At 38.3% G+C, this 17,185-nt stretch overlaps 1 protein-coding gene across 2 annotated transcripts in view; it reads right to left on the bottom strand.

The window, feature by feature from the left end:
* Positions 1 to 1,584: 1,584 nt before the first annotated feature.
* The window catches only part of MFAP3L (microfibril associated protein 3 like), a 41,530-nt gene continuing 25,929 nt past the window's right edge, over positions 1,585 to 17,185 (bottom strand). For both annotated transcript variants that reach the window (XM_011360270.2, XM_011360269.2), the window contains one exon: positions 1,585 to 6,859. In XM_011360270.2, coding sequence (XP_011358572.1) covers positions 5,928 to 6,859 — 932 coding nt within the window. In that variant the 3' untranslated portion in view covers positions 1,585 to 5,927. The remainder of the gene's footprint in view (positions 6,860 to 17,185) is intronic.

Genomic DNA, 17,185 nt, shown 5'->3' with positions numbered 1-17,185 from the left:
GCTCAAGGACCAGTGTGGAACTACTTTTAAGATTTTTGACTTGAAATTTAAAACCTATCAACAATGGAATGTGCTACTGCCATGAGATAGTGAGCTCCCTATTTATTAGAAATTTTCAAGCAGAGCTGAACAACTACTTGTTAGGCACATGATGGAAAAATATGTAAATCAGATAACCTCCTACTTATTTTCTAACTCTGTGACTATATCCTTTAGAAATTACTGATTAACATTAAGATTTACCTAGCTCCTTTGACTAAGGCCCATGAAGAACATGACATTCCAAAACCTGCAAAAAAAAAAAAAAAAAAAAAAGCAGCTGTTTGTTCTGGGTCTGAAAATATGCACCAGTCAAAGTTACCTGTTTAGGACAAAACTTTCCTATTTTCTCTTCATGAGGACAGAACTGTTAATTTTCCTTTAATGTTAACATAATTCTCTTAAACCCCCTCTCTTTTTTTTTTTTTTTGCTTGAGAGAACTCATGGGTGGTTCGTTATACACATGGTTTATTAGATAACTCACTCAGTAATTTTGTTTGCCTCTTTAGTCTACAGTCCAATACTGACTTTCTGTCCTTCTCATGTCTTTCCCATTTGGTAGTCTCCTTTCATGTTTTGCTTACATGCCCCACGTCTCATCTTACCTGAGAGGATTCAGCTTTTGAAGCTTACTTATTGTCAAAGGAACCTATGTACTTAGCACGTCCTTGGTTTTGGTATTGTCTAAGTATTTTGTGGCAGATTGATTACTCATGCTTTCTCCCGTGGAAAGTTCTGGCTATGTAAGTTTACTGACCTTTTTGGATTCTTTACAGCAAGATTGATGTTACCTGTTAAAAATTATTTCTTGGTATAGACAAAAATAAATTGCTCTAAAGTTTGTCAGGATAGAGTTAAGATTTCTGAATTTGGATAAAATTTGTAGTTTTACATAAAAATTATGTTTTCCTTTTTTATTCAAGATATGCCACAGATGCAAAAGGTAAAGATAAGAACTGACACTAGATTTCATGTCATTGGAAATAGTAAATCAGGCCATAATGTCCTTCAAGTGGGACACGACACACATTCTGCAAACCTGCGCAAACCCTTTATTAAAGCAACAATCAAAATACAAGATGGATCATATGATTTTTTTCCTATTATAATATCAACTTAAATAGTAGTAATTTGTTTCCATCTTTAAATTATTTTTTAAAAGTGAACATTTATAGTTCACAAAATCACCAGTTTGACATTTCTGCCCAGATAAATTTTTGTCTTATTTTCTGATTTAAACAAAAGACATCCAGAAGTAGATATACAGCAAACCAAACATAAGCACAAGCATCTCCTTTGACCCTAATTCACTGTAGGCAGCTCTATGGTGTCTGAGACATAAATTTGAAGGCTTTTATTACTGGTTAAAAATTTTGCCAAAATATTCTTAGAACTATTTGCTTTCTATTTTTACATTCCCTAAGAGCTTCAGTTTTGATTGTGGTATTCTAAGTATTAGTCTCCTTAAAAATGACATCTCTAAAGAAACTCAAAGATTATTATCACTCTCATATGATACTTTCTTGTATAGTAGACAAACTCAGTCCTTTGGAAAACATAATAAGCAATTCTGTTTTATTCAGTTTTTCCCCCACCACTGATTTGTTTAATCCAAACCCGATTAATCACTGTAGAAAACCCCTAAAAGTCATAAGGACAATAAACTTTATCTACTGAAGGAGTTTGAAATGAATAGCTGTTTATAAAAATGACGAATATCGTGAAGATATCAGGTGCTCAAAATATGTGTGGGAATATACAATGAGACTTGGTAGATATTTGAAGAGTACCAATAAATTAGTTTAAAAAGCAAGAATAGAAACAGGGATAATAATCTTAAGGGATTTGCCAAAAGGGTTTGTGACAATAGGTACAATAGTAGTTGAACTGTGCTGAGTATAAAACAGAGTATATGAAAGATAAGTTAAATGCTCCATTTTCTTACCAAATGTAACACTGAGAGGAAACCCCACTAACAGAACCACACAGGCTGCCAGTTAAGAGTTTCAGCACTGATACCACACTGCTTCAGTCTGCAAACAAAAGGTGTCTGATTTGCCTTTCTGAACCGTTCCTCGGTGGTTGGGATTGCTGTTTCTATAGTTAAGCTGATTTATGTTGGATGTACTACATTGAGAGTGTGCCTGTACAACACATGCAAATATTCTTTGTGCCTCACATTTTCTTCATGTGCTAAAGAAGTGAGCAGATCCTAGATCACCAATAAATAACAATCCAAGCATTAGATTTAAAACATGTTATCAGTCTATTGAATAATTTACATAGCCAGTCTTTCTATCAAGTTGTTTTCTTATCTCACCGCTTGCCCTTAAAGGGAAGCTTAAACAACATAGTTAAAAATGAAGCAAACGGTAAAAAAAAGAAAAAGAGAATTCCAGAATCCATTGTGTAGAATGTCAGGCCTCATGGCCTTAGTTTTGAAAAAAAGGAATGTTCATTAGCATCTGAAACAAATCATTCTGGACATAATGACACAGCACAGTAACACTTGGGATGGGTGAGAACATTCAGATATTTTTAGGGTGAATTCTATATGTTATGTATCACATTTGGTTCCTAGAGATTTTAGTCAAGTATTAGTAATTCTTTTGTTAAGTATGATATACAAAAAGATGAGAATAGATGTGCCCTAAAGATATGAAAATATAATATATTAAACAAAACCATTATAAATTACATAGATTTTCAGTATAAAATTTTTTTCCATTTAGAATAAATACCATCCAAGTTTACAGATCATCTAAGTGAATTAAATATGCACACATGTCTGAATCATTTTCAGAATTTCAAGAAAAAAATTGCTAGAGATATGAACAGATGACCCAGAAACCAGAAATTGATTTTGAGAATGATGACATAAGAGCCAAAGGACATGGCTTGGGATTTAGTCTTAAGCTTTTAAAACTGTCCAGATGAGTCTGACATGTGTGTATGCACACATGTACACACACACAGGCATACTTCTATAAATTTCTATGTAGCCGAAGAGTTAAATTTATCTTTGAAAATTAGCTGAAAATCATGAGGTCGTCTATATTTCATATTCTAGCAGGAGAGCCTTTCTTATTTCATAAAGTAACTGTAGGATGGATAGGGTGAGTGTAGAAATTTCTGGAAGGAGAAATTTCCATTGTAAGCAAATTTCCTTTTAGGTTGGTTATTATTATATCAAGAGCTTTTTGATGTTTTAAAGAGGAGGAAAGCTTTGAAAAATCTGTATAATCTCCCCAGTCTAAAGAAGCTAAAACCAAAATGCAAACATTCTTTGGTCATACATTTTTGCTCCTGCTTCATAAAAAAATCTGCCCTTTTTAAACTTTTTACCCTTAATCGATGTCTAGATGGAACAGACGATTTCTTCTCCTATAATTTCTATGTAGAAATCTGTGTATGGGTTTGGATAGAATGAAAACTGAACAGGATGGGAAAAAGTTCACACAAAATCAGCTTATGTCTCTGTTGTTGTTTTGAACGTATAGATGCATGGTAAGAATTTGTTGACTTCCATAAGAAGTAGAAAATGTTTATATTCTAAGAGTTGGAGATAAAACTTTTCTGTAACCCAAATACATAAAATCCAAGTCCACAGAGCCCAAACAGGAGTCATGGTTTTTCTTGATTGCTCATTACTAATTTCTTTAAGACACTTCTAATTAGATGCCAACAGTTCCTTCCTGACCAAGAGATGTTGGGTCAAACTCCACATCTTTCAGATTGCCTTCCACACCAGTTATCTATGAATAAAAAAACCTGTCAAGGCCATTTCTAAGCCAAACCCACTACCTTCAGCTATAGAGTCGGGAATATTTGCTGTAAAGTTTGTTCAGCAAAAACCTCCAATCTCATGTACCCTTTTTGCCCCCCAAGGTGCCTGGCCCCGGCAAAGGGGGCCTTCACGAGAGACTACAAACTTTACATAAAACTGTAAACGTCTGAGCTAGAAGAGATCTTGTGACCCATCAAGTACAATCCCCATATTTTGTAAATAAAAAAGATTAAACCCCAGAATGGGGAAAGGAGTTGTCCAAGGTCTCACTTATCCAGATAGTGACAGAGTGAAGACTAAACATCTGGGTCTACTCTCTCATTGCCATCGTGGCCTATGTAACCTCCAGCCTCACGACCCCATCACTTGATGTGGCCATGATCCTTATGACTACTTTAAGTTTAGTGTCTTCCCTGATCCTAAGTGAAAATTAAATAAAACCACTCATTTTTACTGTGATTAAATCTAAACTGTAGAAGTGGTTCTAATGATTTTAGTGGAAGAGAAGATCCAAAGCTTGCTAAAATGCTATGATTTTTATAAACTTATCCTTTTTATTTGAGTAAGTAATGCAGCATAAAAAAAAATGTTTGGTAAATCCAGAGATAACAAAAAATCTTCAAAGTAATTGTGAAAAAGAGCAAGGATGATGATATTGGTTTGGTTCTGTAAGAGAGCGAGACCATGCAAATGGTGCTCAGAGCTCACCTAATCTTCGTCCTCTGACGGATAAGGATACTGAGACTCAGACTTACCCAAAGCCAGGGAGCTGGTATTGGCACAGTCAGGTAAGGTGTTGGCCTTTGGATGACTAGTTTTGTCTTTTGTCCATAACATCATTCTGTCTTGCATATAACTACTTTCTTGTGAGACTAAAAAAAATAATTCAATACTTTTGGAATGTAATTTGATGGTATAGTTCCCTATACTATTATCCTAACCTTTCACTCTCCCCTTCAAAAGGACCAATGGGTTAGCCATGCATTTCTTAAAAGCAAGTGCACAAAAGTGGACCTGGTTACATGACTTTACAGATCTTTATATTTGCTGTCCCAAATCAATTGTTTGAGTCACCTGATGGCATATGGTCCCTGCAAGCCTTTCTGGGAAACCAATATTCTACAACCTACAGGGATTCATCAAATGCCTCTGTCTTTGGAAGCAATAAATTTTCCAGATAAAGAATCAGTCTTTGTTTGGAGGATGATGTTACTTAAACGTAAAAGCAGCAGTTTTCATGGGTAGTAGGGGTATATTCAACCTTTGACAGTCTCTCCCTATACCTTGGTTGAGCTTACCAAAACGCTCTCAGAATTGGATAGGTAAACACATTTTTATTTAGCTATTAAAGTGCTATTCCTGGGCAAAGGTTTTCTCAGTTTCACAATAGCAGCTTCATTGGAAACAAAAAAGCAATGTATGAAAATAGGCCTGGGAAATGACAAAAATTAGGAGCCTAATAACTACTTTGGAACATTACAAATGACCTGTAGATATCAGCCCTGGTACTGGTGACTGATAACAAAGCCTCTGAGGTAAATGTTCTAGGGGAAAATAAGGACAAAGTGGCAAAGAGGACTAAACCAGAAAGAGCAATTAATATTAATTTAACAACAACTACTCCACTAAAAAAGAAAAAGGAAAAGAAAAAAAAACTGAGAAGAAAGTGCAACAAACCCATATACGTGCATTTGCTATTGTAGCAGACCTATAATTTCTTAAAGGAAAAGCAATGCAGTGTGCACTGGACAGGGCTCTTAAACTCAGAATTTGTCTTACAGTAGTGTACTCTTTGTCAAAAGGTCATCATCACCAATTAAGGTATTTGGCAGGGGAGCGCCTCTAAAATTCGCATCACATGGACAGACACCTTCTGTCCAATATTATCAATTCTGCACCCTGATGTTTCCCGCATCCTTTTCTATCAGGGAAATCCCAGTCACGAAAATGCACACAGGTGTTTCCCCTTTTAAAATGGCATCACTCCTACCTAAGGGATGAGAGTCTCCTGGTAAGGCTTAGTGGCAAGTGCGTACTACGACTGGACTGCAAGGAGCAGCCCCTGATTTTCTTGATATGCATAGCTTTTCGGAGTTGATATTAGACATGGCTTTCATAAATAATGCAGGTGTTTCTGTCATGTGCCACTGCTGGCTCTGTAGTTTCCAGGTGAGCTGGCGGCAGGACTCTATCTGATACCTCAACAGGCGTGGGCTCTTCAGACGTTAGCTCTGTGGATGTTACATCTGTAGAAGGCTCTGCCGTTTCTAGGGAACGTTCAGCTGATGGTTCTGTCTCCTCTTCATCTTTGACTTCAAACTGTCCCTCCTCTTGGTCATCTGCATGATCTTTTTTGGACTGTGGATGAACAGACACCTTGATGGCAATCTGCTGAGGCTGTTCGTGCAGCGACGAGGCATCTGAGTCGGCGGTGGGGGAGTCGCTTCGCTTCAGGGAGTTGGGGATCGTGTACACCTCGTCCCTGTCTGTGGCCTCCTGGCCTTCTGGAGTGTGCCGCACAAAGTTCTGCCCCTGTTCCTCCAGCCCAACCACTTCCATGATCTCCTCCATGATAGTTCTGCAGTTCATAATGAGAGGAGGCAGAGGCACACTCCTGGCAAGCTCTTCAATGTAGCGGGCGAACTCCATGGTTTTGAACTGGGTCACTTTGGCGAGCTCTAGAGTTTTGGCTGAGGTGATGATGGGGATCCGCTTGGCGATCTCAAATGCCTTTTGCAGCTTCTCTGCGCCTTCTGTCCTAAAGAACTCGTTGATAGCTTTCTCAGTCTTCTTCAGGTGGCTGCTCATCATGCACAGGCGGGTGATGTTGAGGACCATGACAACGGTGAAGGCCACTAGGCAGACGACCATGTAGTAGACACCCATGTCTCCAGAGGTGAAGATGACTCTCAAGGTCACTGTGTTGTTCACAGTGCCATAGATATTGGAAGCAACACACGTGTATTTACCTCGGTCTGAAAAAGACACCTTGGTGATGTTCAGGAGGCCGCTCTCGTGCATCTGCCATTTTCCTGTTAGAAGAGAGAAGAGAAAAAAATTCAAAAAAGGACATACAGTTCCCACTGAAGTGACTACACACTCCCATGCTACTAAAAACATCTGCTACTACTAATGACCACAACAGTGAACATTTACTATGTACCAGACAGCGACTGGTATGAACTCATTTAATCTTCACAACAACTCTGTAGGGTAGGTATTAATACTAGCCCCACTTTATAGCATGAGAAAACTGAGGCACAGTTAGATTAAACCACCTTCCCAAGGGCACCACTTTGGAAGCAGACGAGCTAGAAGATGAACTCAAGTTCAAGAGGCTATACTCTTAATCACCGAACCATACTGTATAATTCCACATCCTGGTGAAAAATAAGAAAAGTAAACAATCTGGAAAATACTGTGTTCTTACTAGAGAATTCCTTAACTGTAGCATCTGATTTTCTAACCTCCCTCTCCCTCCCTCCCTCCCTCCCTCCCTCCTTCCTTCCTTCCTTCCTTCCTTCCTTCCTTCCTTCCTTCCTTCCTTCCTTCCTTTTTCAAAACAATTCAGCCAGTGTATTTTCTCCAAGAGTAGAAAACATTGGTTTGTAAAATCTAGTGAATTTTCAGTCTCTGTGAATGTGCATGAATTAGCAAACCTAGAACCTAGTCTGTGGAATTTTCTCATTCCCGTGGGGCAGAGGCAAGCCTTATATACCTTTCATTTCCTGAACCTGAATTTTGATGCTCCAGATGTAGATTTATCCAAATGTATAATAATCAGAAGCAAGGAAAATTATCAATTTATTTTCTTAAAATCTGCATGTTTCATAAAAGTAGACTATAGCAGGCACAGGGAAAAATCTCTAGTTGATTGAAAGCTTATTATAGATATGGAAGGAATTGGGTTTCCAGAGAATTACAGACTATTGAAAGCTTACTATAGATATGGAAGGTTTTAGGTTTCTAGAGAATTATAGACTGTACTCGTAGAAGTTTCTCATGTTTACCTTCCTTCCTTTGTTGGAAAATATAATAGGAAATAAGGTGGAAGAGGGTGAGAGGGTGAGGTTATTTATACGGGAATGATTAGGATCAATTTATTCATCTCCTAACCTCCCCACTGCTATTCCTCTTACGGAAGAATTATCTATAAATACAAGGATAGAGTAGTCTGAACCTGGGTGTAGAAGAACAAAAGCAACAAAGAACAGTAAACTAAGAAGGCAGGCATCTGATGGTCATTCAGTCTTCTCCTCAAAACTATGTAATTATTTTAGTGATAAATTGTATTCTAATTGTTACAGAAAAAATACATATTAGTTACAACATACCAATGCTTTCCTCTACTGACTAAAAATATTTCTGAATTCGAATTGTACAGTTATTTTAGGCATATTTGTAATTGCCCATTGACATGTTTTTATCTATCCTGGACCCAAGCAATTCAATTCAGATTAAAGCTTAGACATTTCATTAGTTTCTTGTCTCATTGTGAAAAGAGGCATAGTTTGGAATCAAACACAACCTTATTAGGTGACACTCGTGGCTTGTTTAGGAGAAAACTGTAAGATGTTCAGCAGATAAATCTTACTTAGGAGCATATTTTGCTTCTTAGACCAGGACAGCAGGTCTTTAGACTAACATCTTTTATATACTTTATCCAATCATTATTTAGTTTGTCCTTGAAGTCTGAAGCCCAACTGTGTATCTGTAAAGTGACTATATTTGCTTAGCTATAAACTACAACAAAAATGAATGTTATTATGTAAAACACTTAGGTTGTCACCTATAGTCTAAGCATCAATACCCTAGTTAAATAATTGAGATCACATCTCTCTCTGCCAGGAATTTCCTGTTTCCACTCTAAGACAAGGACACCAAGACATCTCTTGTTTTCAGTCCTTTGCTAGATTCCTCTTGAAACAAATATCATATTTATTTTATGGATTAAAGTAATATTAATGATACTAAGGCTCCCTTGCAGGTATTATATGGGAAAATGATTATGTGACCTGGATTAAACATTCTATTATCATATCACAAAGCGCAAACACACACACACACACACACACACACACACACACACACACACACACACACATCCAAGGACTATAATGTCAGGAGAACAAAGATTCTGACCTCAGGGAGATGTACACCTATATTGTTTGCTTCTTTTACAAAGGTTGATACATTCATTGCTTCCCAGAAACTAAAGATTTCCTCTCAGCCTCAGCTTGACCTTTGATTAGGGATAAAAATGTCTGCATATTCTACTAGCATATGCAGCCTGAAAACAATGAAGATGGCACAAATTCCATTCCGGGGGTCCTCCCACATCAGCTTTGGGCCAGGACCATAAAGAATCTCCACATGGTACCTGTCCACCTGGAATCATCTTCAGAACATTTTCTGTGCTGTATGTCATCATTCACCTTAGTCTATAAATACCCGACCCAGAGACTCATTCCAGAAGGGTCCTGACTTCAGCAGTCAGAGAGTTAAATAAAAACTCCCACAGTGACTGTCACAGGAAACCTTCAGTGCTGCGCACATGAAGTGGGTACACACAGCGCTATTCCCATATATTTTATGCTGTAATTGAGTAGGAATGTCAAAATGATGTGTTTTCCTTAAGCTACATCACTTCAGCACAAATAAAAACCTAAAATGTCAGCAGGTAATGCCAAGTTAGTTCTACATGCAATGTTTTTGGTGAAATGAGAGAGGCAGGTGTTTAACCATTCTGTTTTGAATATGACACAAAGGGTCACGTGCTAAACATTTCCCTAACGCTCTCGATGGCAGTTCACTTGGGTCCTGTGCCTTGCTCATATTATGGCTCCCCCTTCGGAACCATCCCCCTCCCCCCACTCCCTCTCTTCTTACTCTGGTCCTGTAAGGTGACACACACCTGAAAGCTTCAGGCTAAAACACTGACACACGCAGCAGGAGGAGGGCTGCTGCTGCATCCCTACTAGAGACTAGAGTTTACCCAGGAATCTGTCAGTCTTCCTCAAGATACTCCAGGCACAAGAATCACACGTGAAAATCTCCCATGCGTGAATAGAAGTGTTGTGATGAGAGTCTCTCTTTTGCAAAGAGAAAAGCAAACAGATGTTATTGTTTAGCTGTACCGCAGTGTGTGCTACGCTGCACAACAAAGCTGACATTTTTAGAAGGGCAGTGATCTTTTTTTTATCTTGTTCATGCATTCAGTCAACACATATTATTGAATAAATTGTCTATATGCCAGGTTCCACACTAGACCGTGCAAATACAAAGATGATCCCTGACTACGAAAACCATCCAGCCCAAAGAAGGACTCAGACTCCAACAAACAACTAGGGGTCATGTGGCAAACGCACTGGCGCAGGGCAGTGGGGGACGGGCTTCCTAGAAAGGTGTGCGAGGTACTCTCCAGGGTGGGACGGGGTGGTGCAGGCAGGAAGAGGAATTGAAGTAAAAAGAAAGGACTTTTAAGGTCAGAGGGGGATGATGTGTTAGGGGGAGCATATGAGCAAAGGAGGGAACCCACTGAATGCTGCTGCAGCCATCAAACCATTTTTAAAATCAAGAAGGGCTAGGGCAGAGACAGGGCTTCAGAGGAAGGCGGGGTCAGAATGTTCAAGAGCTTAACCTATTTATCCCGGTGGGAGAACCGGAGCCTCCATTTCACAGGACTTGCCCCCTGACGGACCTGCCTGTTTCATACCTCAAGGTGCCTCAGCACCTCCTGGAAAGCTATCCTCCCTGACCACTCCAAGCCCCCTACCTCCCACATTATTAGCCCAATCAAGACGCCACCTTTGCACCTCACCTTATTCCCTGAGAAAGCCTTCTCTGATCCCTGATTAAATCAGTGGAGAGAACCTGAAAGTCCAGGAGCAGATGCCGGGAAGTGTGAGAATTTAATAAAGAAGGAAGATGTCATTTCAAGTCACTGAGGAAAGAATTTTGAGACAATCGACTATTCATTTGAAAGAAAATAGAGTTAAATTCAGACTTTATGTGACATGTAAATATAAATTATAAATTCCAAATACTCTGATGATCTAAACGTAAAACTGAAAGTATAAAACAGAGGATGTTAAAACATTTTTATAACCTTGGAATAGGAAGGCATTTCAGGACTCCTAGAAACTGTAAAGGAAAACATTGATGGATTGACTACTCCGAAATTAAACTTTTTTTACACTATGAGTCATACTAAAGTAAAAACAAATGAGAGATTCTAGAATATTTGACAGACAAATGCTTAATATCAATAAAACATAAAGAACTTCTACAAATCAAAACAAATAACCCAAAAGGAAAAAATGGGGAAAAGGTATGAATGGATAAAACAGAAAAAAGAAATGCAAATGGTGTCTAAGTATACAAAAGCACTAATGATTAAATTATAATTAAATTTAAAGAGATTAATTTTTAAAAACATAACTTTTTCACCTTTCAGAGTGCCAAATAAAAGAGGGGGTGGGTATTGCGAATCTGAGAGAATGGAGAAAGGGACCCCCCCCACACACACACACCGCAGGTGGGAGTTGGGTACGTTAAAACTTTGGAAGGTTGATTTGGACAAATCTCGAAATTTAAAATGAATGTCATTTATGACTGACTTTTAGACTTTGTGAAATTCTTCAAGTCAGGCAAGTCTACATAGACTATAAAAATATTAATGAATGTAAGAAAATCAAGGTAATGAAAAAAATTTCTTTCCGGAATAGTTTTTTCTCTCCATGGATATAGCTCTAGAGCTTTCCTCCCCTGCCAACATCTTCTGAAAGAAGCCATAACCTCAGTCCCATCCCGGAAGGTGGGTGGCCTGGTACCACTGTGCTCATCATGGGACATGCACACACGGAGGGGGAAGTCGCTCAAGACAGCACTACATCGTGTTGGTAGGATAGTGTCAGGTAGACCGCCCAGCAATTAGAGAAGTGGAGCAACAGCATTGTATGGCTACAGTTAAACCTGTAAAGGTCAAGAAATCCTATGGTATATGGATTTTTGTGACTCAATGTGAAACCAATACATGGCACCAGATCAGAACTGTGGCTCATACAAACAACTTCTGACCAATTATTGCTGTAGAGAAATGAGCTGCATTAACACTTTCTGGGACTGAAGAATCATAAGGAAAGTGAGAGCACAACCTACAAAGATACGGTAATTACAGCCTTTCCCCGAACACCATGTCTACTGAAACCCTAAAGCTTTTCAGCTTTTCCCGAGGATCATGGAGAATTAAAAATTAACCTGATACCCAAATGCTAATTTCCCTCAGTTCACTTATTAGAAGAGAAGGACTTCTTTTGCCTTTGAGATACCTTTCTGTGGCTGTGTAAAGAAACTGGGGTGTGGTTTGTCTATATTCCCAGTGAGTGTTATAAGAAGATTAAAACTGTTCACAATCCCATTTAGATACTTAGGCTCTAAAGCTCCACACACTCATGCATTTCAAGGAGGAAAGTTCAATCTGCCAAAACAAGTAGGTTATTTTCAGTTATTTTCCTAAAACCAACTTAAATAAAAATTTTCAAGTGATGAAGAGTCCCAGTGAACATTTATGCAAACATAAATGAAATACGATATTCATTTGAATGAGTATCACACTGAATTGATGATCTTCAAAGAAGAACAAAATGCACATATGGGTTTGTGGCTATAAAGGTGGCGCTTATTTTCCAATATGTGAAATATAGGCTACTGAAGAGATCCAAGTTTTTTTTTTTTTTTTTTACAAGACATAATTGAAAATAAATTTAGCACTGCATAGCTGCACCTGTTACAGAACTTCTGCAATAGATGACATCTCTTTGAAGTGGCTGCAGAGTCAGGTTATAAACACTGCAAGCTGCAAGGGCTCTTGTGCTCTCTCTCCCCAAACCACCCAAGGGACCTCTTCAAGAGTACTAGGACAGCTCTAACAAGCTATTTCCTAGATCACGTGCTTCCAAGGAAGCCCGGGATAATACAGGCTTGGCTCAGCTTTCAGCTAAGGAAGGTGGGATGGCAGGACAGTGTGGCTGAGAGCCTGCACTTCTGCTCTGTTTAAAAGAAGTTTGAAAAGTATCTGAAAAGAACCTACTGTCTTTTCATCTCTTGGTAAAGGAAACATCTGACACTCCAGCTAATTTAATTTAGTAACCTTAATTTTTAAAAAGTGCCAAGCACTCTTAATTCCATGTAATTCCATGTGGACTAGTAATAGTCTTTGCTGACAGTAACTGTAGGTGGTCTTCTAAGACAAGAGCACCTTACACTGGGTTCATATAAATAGCTTCCATTCTGAGAATCTCAGCTGTCATTCTTATCTGAGGTGGTTCTGGGAGGGTTTTTTAATGGCTAAGACTGAAGCATCCAAATGGAACACAACTCATCAAAGAAACACTATAAATGGTAGTTAGTTACCAGGTTGGCCTTTAATTTAACTCCATTTGGAAAATAAAGTACCATAAATTAAGCCACTTTATGGAAAAATACATGATAAGTTCAACAACTGACTTAACGATCTACTTTGCAATGATTCTTTAGTAAGCTGAGGAGTGCTTCTTTGGGTTAGACTAGGGTTTCTAAACCTGGGAACTACTGGCATTGTTTGCTGGATCATTCTTCATAGGGGTCTATTCCGTAGGACGTTTAAGAGCATCCCTGGCTTCTAACTTTTAGATGCCAGGAGCATATTCTCCCCCTTCCTCACTCCCCCCTCCCGCCCCCCCAGTAATGACAGCCAAATTCTCCAGACTTTGCCAAATGTACCCTAGGGGAAAAATAGACCTTAGCTGAGAATCACTGGGTTAGGCAAATATAAAGGTCATCCTATGCATAATATACTTTGTAATTTCCACATATACTGCTTTTTCAGAGACAGAAGCATAGTGGATATCAGTGGGCTCTTTGTACACGAAAGCGATGTGCTAGGAAAGAGGAAGCCTCTGGTGGTAAAGAGGATCCCAAACTTGTTATCCTAGCAGTCACAACATTATTTTGAAATTTCAAATAACATTTAAGGGATATGATTTTTGTGTGTGTTTATTGAATGTTTTTTTTTAAATGGTTGAGAAATTGAGATAGAGAATAAGAAATTATCCAGAAAATGATTTCCTTTCTTTACAAAACACACTGTATTATTAAACAGAGATTTAAATACTTGGAATCTATGCTTGAGACGATATAAGACGATACTACCAATCACAGCAGTTGCCATGTAGTGACAGCTTAGTATGTTCCAGATACTATACTATCAGCATTTAATCCACAATAGTTTATTTAAGACTCACAACCTCACCTGGTAGTTAAAAGAATTATCTCTATTTTACAGATAGGAAAACTGTGGCTCAGAAAAGTTGAGAAACTTGCTCAAAGAAAGACTATGATGAGCTTCTTCTGAATTTCCAATAATATATTCATAATTACATGTATTTTGTTTAATGCCTTTTGATAAGTTGATTTTATCTCAAATATTTAATGTACTAAAAGAGGAATTCAGTATGATGTTTTCATAAGTTAACATACTACTTCATGCTGATCTTAGAGGCCATGGATAATTTATATTTAATAATGTGGAAAATGAACTCTTTCCACATATATAATAAGTAGGTAGGTGATACACAACAGTGTTAAAACTTGGCTGGTACAGTTTGTTGTTGTCCCTTGCAAAAGTAATAAAAAGACAATTCATAGTCTATTTTAAAAAATCTGAAAAGTAGAGAGATAAAAACAACAGAGTGATATAAACTAAACGCCAAATTTGTAATGATGAATTTCACAAAGTGAGAGTAGCTGTTGTGATAATTGTGATCTTTGTGCAGTTCAGCTCAGTGAACTCTGTGCCTGTTTATTTTCAAAGATAATTATTTATGGTGACAGAATGCTTTAGGACGACTGAAAACAAATCTACAGAAAAGTCTAAAACTTTTCTTTACGGAAGATTTTAAACTTAATTGCTAACAAGCCATACATGTTTGCGAAGGTCTATTAACAGCTGATTTTCTTGAAATGCTTGTTATTTATCATCCGATAAAGGTGCTAATGTGTATTTAAATGGTTTAAAGTCAGAGTAAGAAGCCGTAGCAAAAAATATACTCGACAATTAGAACTTGAAATAACTGGGACTTTTTCTTAATACTTTCTAACAACTATGCATTTCTACTCAGCTCTTGCAACAGGAAAATTAAAAACAGCACATTTCATGGCCATTTGTGGTTATTCATGTTATTTGAATTCTGAGTTATTTTTGTAACATGGTTGGTGCACACCCCAAACATGTCCTTTGGTGAATGACCAAAAAAAGGCTTTCTCCAGAAATAGATTACACATTGGTCTCCCCCGAGCCTGGGGAACTGAAGTGACAAGCACCAGGGAAAGAAAGCAAAGCAGCTGCTGCCCCCGCTAGTGACAGGAAATAAGCCCCCCATTCTCTCCAGGACCAGCGGGGCTGGCGTGAATAACAGCTATCTCACTTTGTCAGCATAAACAAGAAATGAAATTGTTCCTTTCCAGGCTAATCACAAAGTAAAGGGTAGTGTGCCCCTGCAGCAACTCACCAGATGATTTTGAATACATCTGTGTGTGCATACCACATAGACACACGTTACAGCGCACATCCTAACACTGTTGAACTGTGATGGTGGCGGCTATAAACGCCTTTTCAGCCCAGGAGGGCTTCTCTCATTTGCTCAGTCTGGGTTAGACACTCCAACATTTTTCTCCTACTGAGACCCGAAGGATAAGCATGCTGGTTGGGCAGAGAGGGAGAATCAATACCAGCTTGGCTACACTCTGGTTGTGTAATATCCTCTCCATTCACCTGGTTTTTCATCTATAAACATGAGGATTAATAATACCTGACCATCATGCTTAATGTAAGGATTAGAAAAATTATATGTAACTTGGTACAGGGGCTTAATCGATGGTAGTGGTTGTTTGTTAATGAAAATTACATTCTTTTTGTTAGTTTGGTTTTAACAGTAGTTAAAACTGAATCTGAGCAATGTTCTCGGATATTAACATCATTTTTCATACTATATTCAATTACCTTTTTGTTGAATTAAAAATGAAATACTGTTCCATTTAAACTTCTAGCCTATCATCCTGAAAACTGCAATCTATGTCCATGCTATAATACAGTCATTTTCTTCATTAGAAATGAAGGGTTATAGGCTATGGGTCCTCTAATAGGCCATTCTTGGACTAAAATTCTAATATTTTATGATGAGTAGTCTCATTTCTACTATTTCCTATATTTTGCTTGGTTGTTAGGTACGGTGTTTTGAATATTACCCCGTGTTACTTATGTTCTGAAATTACTATAATTATGCATTGTAATTACAAAAGCTGAGTTGGAACATCAAGTACTAGTATTATGAGTTCTTTTAAAAAATATACAGTGCATCTTCCTTATGAGATTTAAAAACAGCTAACTGATATATCAGCAAAGCTGCTGCTACAGACATGACAGTGCTGAGTTCTAATGGAACAGTTTGCTGTGCCAAAGGCTTTCGACTGGCTACTATTGGTTCAGGAGAAACTGACAGGCTGCTACTATAGACCACCTGAGCACCCACAAAACAAAAGAATATTGAGCTGAATAAAACTCCCATCCAGTTCAACTTCCCAATGCACAGACAAAGAAGGCAAGATACAGAGTCTGCTTGCCAAGACTGGGTTCATAGTTACAAAGACCTCTTCAATTAAGACATCATATGATCCCTTTGAAGCAGTAAGGTACTGCTACTTCAGGACAGCACTCAAGATGTGCGACTGAAATTCACGCCCTAACTCCATGCTGTTCCCATGATTTTTTTCCTTTCTCGAACTCAGGGCTTTAGCGCATCAGTCCCAACTCTTTAATGCCTGGGGATAACCTTTGCTCCAGGGTCCATGTGAAAGGCAGATTCAGGTCTGAGTCCTTGCTCTCCTCAATTCAGTCACCTGGATATGGCTAGAAGTGGCCCAGCCCTGCAGAAAGACCTGATGAATTACAGGGACCTGAGTGCATGTGTGTTACCATGGTTACTGCCTCCTTTACAAGTGTGATGTCACTTCCTTTTCACTTGTAGCCCGGGAGGAAGGAACTCTAGGAATGGAAACCAACTGTGGGCTAGGGGTGATGTTGTTTCATCTCTCCATTGTTAGTAGTGAGGGTTCTAGTCACATCAACTTAATAGGAACAAGACCTTGGGAAAATCTGAGTAAAAGAAGAATTCGGACTACATTGTCTTGGAGGTTCCTTCTAATTTAAAAATTCTGTGGTGCCATCATTTTATTTGGTAAGGAAAGAGTTCCACTCTTCTAGGTTAAACAAACACACATAATATATAATATTTTCATTAAAGGAAAGAAGCTTTATTATT

Source organism: Pteropus vampyrus, unplaced genomic scaffold, assembly GCF_000151845.1.
Source record: "Pteropus vampyrus isolate Shadow unplaced genomic scaffold, Pvam_2.0 Scaffold53, whole genome shotgun sequence".
NCBI classification, from domain to species: Eukaryota; Metazoa; Chordata; class Mammalia; order Chiroptera; family Pteropodidae; genus Pteropus; species Pteropus vampyrus.
Note: the sequence above shows the minus strand (reverse complement) of the source record. Positions and strands in the feature narration are given on the sequence as shown.